Source organism: Apus apus, chromosome 18 (assembly GCF_020740795.1).
Source record: "Apus apus isolate bApuApu2 chromosome 18, bApuApu2.pri.cur, whole genome shotgun sequence".
NCBI classification, from domain to species: Eukaryota; Metazoa; Chordata; class Aves; order Apodiformes; family Apodidae; genus Apus; species Apus apus.
In genome coordinates, this window is record NC_067299.1 from 3,961,681 (window position 1) to 3,968,083 (window position 6,403).

Below are 6,403 nucleotides of genomic sequence, written 5' to 3' on the forward strand. Positions count from 1 at the left end.
GTTGGATTGGCACTGACAGTGGGTTGGTGTTACATGTATGAATAGGCACAGGAGTTGGTGTCTCTCGGTGCAGCTTTGTTGCTCTGAACAGAGAAGGGGAAGCTTAGAACACTGACTTGAAGATGAGTGATGTTGCTGTATTTGATTTGTGAATATAATCACAATTATCTGATGAGAGACTACATACAAGTTTGGTTTTTTTTAAAAGGGGAAGTGGATTAGATTTAAAAAAAAAACAAAGAATGTGAGCAGAGGCTGGCTTTGTGTTTTAACTGTACTGGCATTTTACCCCTGCTGGAGTCTTTATGTAGACTTCAAGCAAACTGTCATAGATGTTCTTCTGTCTCTGTGGTTTTTGCAGTCACAAAAACTCCTGCACAACCTGATGAGAATGGCACTTCCTATTTGAGCTGAGTGACTGAGCAGTAACAAATGGGACATAAGGAGCACTGAGTGCTCTACATGGGTGATTCTTGCAGGGCATCTCTTGCAGTTTGCGTGTAGAATTCAGCAGCAATAAGGTGGAAATTTCCCACCAGCGCAAGTGAAGATGATCCAAGTAGCTTGTTTTTCCAGTGCAGACTCTGCCTCTAAGTGCCAGTTAATGAGGACACCACAAATCTCAAGTTGAAAAGTTTTAGGACAAGCCAATTAGCTGTCTGCATCATCTTCTCCTGAGTTGTCTTCTCAATGTGTTTCCATTGACAGGACCAAGAAGAACAAGCTTATTTTGCGGTGTTTGATGGCCACGGGGGAGTGGATGCTGCCATCTATGCCTCCATCCATCTCCATGTGAACATGGTCCATCAGGAGATGTTTCAGCAGGACCCAGCAGAGGCCCTGTGCCGAGCTTTCCGAGTGACCGATGAGCGCTTTGTCCAGAAGGCAGCCAGAGAGGTGACTGACTGAAAGTATTGATCTGGAAATCCTGTTTTGGTAGCAGGGTGCTCTGGGTGCTGTGCTGAGCAGAGGCCAGGGGGAAGCACAGAGCTGGCCACACACAGTCCATAGAGCTGGTGCCCACTGGTGGGCTTCTTTGTGTTCCATAGAGGTGTCAGCCTCCACTTCTCACAACGTCCAGTTCCTTTAGAAGGAGGAGGATGCTGCTGCTATTCTTACGTTCACATGCTAACTAGGTTTAGTCCTTGGGGTGGTATTTTTTTTCCTCATCTCTACAACATACACTTTTCATAGCTCCAGAAAGCAGGAATAAATGGAGAAACTTACACAAAGGCTGAGTTAAGTGCAGGGAACTCAAGATGCTTACAAATAAACCTCCCTCTTAGGTCATTAACATGTATGTGTTTCTATTGATGGATAGGAGACAGGCCCAGGAAGCCAACCACAACAGTAGCACAGCCACTCACCAGCAGAGCCCAGCTTCTGAAGTGGATTCCAGTGCAAGGAATTCCAGTCACAGGGCAAAACTGATCACTTGTGTTCAGCCAGGTTGGCTCTGAGGGGCTGTTAGTGAACAGCTGAAGCAGCAAGCAGAGCACTGCCTGTTGCTTGCCAGGAATAGCAACACGTTCTGTCCTTGAGTTAAGCAGGAAAATGCTTTGAAATTGTTCTTTTTGCCTTATTTAAAACTTGAGGCATTTTTTTTTCACCCAATCCAGAGCCTGCGTTGTGGAACCACCGGGGTGGTGACCTTCATCCGAGGAAATATGCTGCATGTGGCTTGGCTTGGGGACTCCCAGGTTATGCTCGTGAGGAGAGGCCAAGCTGTGGAGCTGATGAAACCCCACAAACCAGATCGAGAGGTGAGAATGGTCTGTTATAAATACACCTGGACAGTGTTCACCACTGAAACTGACAGGTATCAGCTGTATGTGGGATGCTGGGACACTGAGTGTTGCTTTCCCAGTATGTCTGGGAGCAGCAGCGCATGTTCCAGTTATCCTGCTTTGTTTGGAAGTTGGTATGGATTTGGGTGCAAGTCCTTTGTTCTCATCTGGTGGGGCCTGCAGCCTCTCCAGTGCTGTGCTTGTGGAAACTCCCAATGTTTATGGAAGCCTTCCAAGAGCGATGGCAGCACCAAGCCAACTCCTGTGTTCCTTGCTGTCTAGGATGAGAAGAAGCGTATTGAGGCACTTGGTGGCTGTGTGGTCTGGTTTGGAGCCTGGAGGGTGAATGGGAGCCTGTCAGTCTCCAGAGCTATTGGTAAGACTGGGCTTTAACTCCTTTTTCAGACTTGCTTTTCTTTTTAATTAAAACTTTAATTTTCTAGTGATCAAAGTTCGAAATACACCTGGAGATAGACCTGTCAGTGACGACCTCTATTTTTTTTTCCTCTGCAGTTTCAGGGAGTAATTTCCAAGTAATTTCTTTAACTTGGGGTAAGAGTCATAGGCTCTGCACGGTGTAAATAAAAGGGCTTCCAGATGCTGTGGCTGCAAACCCAGAGTCTTGTGTGTCTGTGTGTTTTTCCCCAGGGGATGCTGAGCACAAGCCATACATCTGTGGGGATGCAGACTCTGCCTCCACTGTACTCGATGGCTCGGAAGACTACCTCATTTTAGCCTGCGACGGCTTCTATGACACAGTCAATCCCGATGAGGCAGTCAAAGTGGTGGCTGACCATCTAAAGGAGAATAATGGTGACAGCAGCATGGTAGCACATAAATTAGTGGCATCTGCTCGGGATGCTGGTTCCAGCGACAACATTACTGTCATTGTGGTATTTCTCAGGGACATGAACGCAGCCGTCAACGTCAGTGAGGAGTCAGACATGACAGAGAACTCTTTTCAAGGTGGACAAGAAGACAGTGGGGAAGATAAGGAAAACCATGGAGACTGCAAACGACCGTGGCCCCAGCACCAGTGCTCAGCACCTGCAGACCTAGGGTATGATGGACGAGTGGATTCCTTCACCGACAGAACTAGCTTAAGCATAGGGTCCAGCGTTAACCTGTTTGATGATCAAGGCTATTTAGACCTGACAAAAACAGAAACTAGTTCACCTCAGAGTGCCAAATGTCTGCTGCCAGTTGAAGTGTTGAGTCCTGGCATACCAAAGAGTGCAAATGTGATCAAGGGCCTAACAGTGAAGAATGAATCACCAGAGCTCAGCACGTCGTGGGGCTGTGGACAGAGCAATCCCAGGGAGTATGACCCTTCTCTTTATTTGGGGGCTGCAGGGCAGAGCATCTACAGGGTGAAGGGTTTATCCTCCATCTTCTCTGGGCTGGAAGAGGAACTGTTCAAATCCTCGGGAAAACGAGCTGAGTTCTTACACTTCCGGCTCTGGAACGGGAAGAGGCGACGAGGAGCCAGGCTCAAACCAAAGTTTCACAGGCTGCTCTTGGCTCGGGAGCCTCCCCATATAGAAGGCCTGAGTCTGTCCCTCCCTGCGCGGGGCCGCGGGAGCAGGAGGTGGTGGGTGCGACGCTCCCCGTGGTGGAGGCTGGTTCGTCAGGGCGCTTGCAGTGAGAGCGTGGGTTTGATGCAAAGACAAAGCAGTTGTATAGCAGAGTCATACCTTCATCAATGCTGTAAAATGTAACCATCTCCCTCCTGTTCCCCCCCTCTGACTCCCAAAATAGACATTCCCAAAATAAAACTGGCATCATCAGAAAGCGTAATAAAAAGGTGGGCATTTCAGAACTATACTCCAGTCCCCTGCAAAGCTCCAACCACGTGTAAATACATCTAGGAATTAACCAATGTAGTTGTTTCAATCTCAATAAAGTTTGCTGGTGGTGCCACCCCGAGCAATGCCACAGCCACCCGACCACCTGCACACACAAGTATCTACTCACATTCACCAGTGAGAGCCAAACAGCTGGTTCATGGGTTAGGGAACAGCCTTGAACAACACAGAAAGCTGAACCTGCCGGAGGTACGTCTGAGGAGCAATATGTACAGAAGGTTCTGGTTTAGAACTGCCAAATTTTTTTAGAGTGGGGGGAAGTTGCTGTTGAAGTCAAGGTGTGTGGGTTTCTTTTTGTGTTCTGCTTTCTGTTTATTTCAGGCGAGCATTGAGATGAATTAGAAAATGACATCCACTGTTGCAGGTAAAAGACTAAAAGCCATACAGGGTTTTGCCAGGTAACTTAGGAATGGACAAACTAAGCTCCTGCTACTCTGTTCTCAGACTCTGATTGAGGTACAGACTCGTAATTTACTTTTTTTTTTTTTTCATGTAACATAAAACGTGAAATATGAAGAAAACTCTTTTTTGTAGTTTTTAAAAAAAGTTATTTCCTATGGCTAGAGGTGCAGTGTAGGGAATTTCGTATCTTTCTGGTGCTTTTAGTGGCATTTTTTTTCTTGTTTGTCAGTTTAGGAAACTGTTCTCAATTAGTTTTAATTGAACATGATTGTGCTTAATGCTTTGAGCCAACCTCTTTCCACCATAACTTCATCTCAGGTCTTAAAAGAAACCAGTCAGTACAATGCTGCTGTCACTCAGCCAGTCAAACCAGAGAACTGCTTGTGAGAGATAACGAGCAACTTGATGAGCTGTTTGGTTTCAGTAATCATTTCTAGATGGCAAAGGCATAAAGGCATAATTTAATATAAAGTTGCAGCATGAAGGATGTTGGGTGCTGTGTCTACAAGGAGCAGTATTGCTGCCATTTGGTGTTTCCCAGCTGTGTAGGAATGGATGCTGGAGCAGTCCAAAGCCAGGAGGAACAGCGTGGCTGTGGATGAGCAGAGGCTGTACCTGGGGTTTAGTGGAGAGCGTGAAAGTCACTGACAAGCCAGAGCTCTTGCTTCAATTAAACTTGGGTTCAGAAAGGAGAGCCAGGAAGGTCAGTTGCCCTTATTTTCCTAAGCAGAGCATTATTTATCCAACTGGGAAACAAAGTGCCCACCAGCTCCTCCCCCCTCTGTGGGTGATGGGAAACCCTTAGGGGAGTGGTTAATTGGGATGTAAGGAAGCAGGCACTTCCCATCAGCTCCACTAATGCACATCCTGTTACTATTCTCTGTTACAGTAAGACATTTGGAAGAGTATGAATAAAGTTTTCATAGGTGTGTGTTGCACAATTCATATCATTTTAGCAGTAACAATTTAATAACAGTATTAGTATTTAGCTAGAATTTGCAAAGTATTAAGTAGTCAGGAGATTATTCAAGGCAAGGTTTGAATTCTGCCAATTTCTGCTTCTTCTATCTTTGATGCACTATTTAAAAGCAATCTGATGAACAGCAAAAGGCTTTTTGAGTAACCAGGAGTTGGGGTGTGGCTTTAGATTCCTTTGATCTTCTTCAGACTTTTTTTTTTTAATCTTATGGAATCATTGGCTCTTACTGGTCATCTTACTAAGCCTTAGCTGTTGTCAATGTTCTCTTTAGCTGCAGCATGTGTTCAAGTCAGATTTACTGAGGAAAGTTGAGAAAACCATGAAATGGTAAAATATGCAACTCTGGGGCACCTCTTTGGTGCCTTTGTTTTCAGTTATTCGCAGTAATAATGATGCATTGAAAGTCCTTCTTATAGGTGAGTGTCATACTTCAGAGAGAAAGGTGGTGTAAGTGCAATTCTTTGTGTGAGTAAATTAGGATGAAAACCAGGATGGATGATAAACTTCTTCTCAGTCTGCAAGAGCAGTTGAAGAGCACTGGACTGCATGTGTGCTGTTTTGGGAAGGATCTTGCTTTTTAGGTGTGGATTCATAATGATAATTCTGCGACTCATATAATTTATCTTGCTAGCAGGAAAAAAAAAAATCTACCATCATAGTTCCAGTGTGGTCAGGTAAAAACATTGTATAGATAGCAAGTGTTCATTTCTTCACTAAATGCATATTTATAGAGTAGATAGGAACCATTTGTAAAGTAAGTCCTTTCAAGTTCTATACTATTAAAAGTAGTGGTTATTGGTCTGATATATGCTGCTCTTGACTCTACCCACTAGACAAAAAAGCAGTGCTTTGTGAAATGCAGTGTTTTCTCTTAATGCCACTGGTGATAGGAAGTAGTTCTCTTCAGTTCAAAATCCTGTGCCCTTATTTGCTGCTTGCTAACGTAAGCAATAATCCCTCTCCAATGGTATCTAAGTGTTCTGTATCTCGTACTTTGACTGTCTATCTGGTGACAATGTAAAAATATTAGGCTAATATAAAAGTATCTAATTGTATTTATTAACTGTTGAAACTGAGATTCAGTCTGTGACCTGTGTTTTGTATTTTTATTGTGTATCTTAGTGGTGGTGAAATTTGTATAACGATTCTTTCCAATAAAGAGCTGAAGTATCCCTTTTCCGCATTAACACAACCTGCATCAGTTTCAGTTTACGTGTTAACTGTATTTGCAGAACTAGGAGGTAGGTAGTGAAAACATTCTTTTTTTTCTTTTTAAATTGTGTTGGTTTTGAGCAAGAGGCTCCAGGCTGTTTGTCTGAAGCTGCTCCAGCCTCGCTTAAGCTCTTCACTGTGAGTACTAGTGGGATTCA

The 6,403-nt window shown here is 44.4% G+C and overlaps 1 protein-coding gene across 1 annotated transcript in view; it reads left to right on the plus strand.

The window, feature by feature from the left end:
- The window catches only part of PPM1E (protein phosphatase, Mg2+/Mn2+ dependent 1E), a 61,346-nt gene extending 55,141 nt beyond the window's left edge, over positions 1 to 6,205 (plus strand). Inside the window, exons 4-7 of the mRNA XM_051635898.1 lie at positions 709 to 897; positions 1,620 to 1,763; positions 2,070 to 2,163; positions 2,436 to 6,205. Of these exons, the coding sequence (XP_051491858.1) occupies positions 709 to 897; positions 1,620 to 1,763; positions 2,070 to 2,163; positions 2,436 to 3,505 (1,497 nt within the window). The 3' untranslated portion in view covers positions 3,506 to 6,205. The remainder of the gene's footprint in view (positions 1 to 708; positions 898 to 1,619; positions 1,764 to 2,069; positions 2,164 to 2,435) is intronic.
- The last annotated feature ends 198 nt before the right edge of the window (positions 6,206 to 6,403 follow it).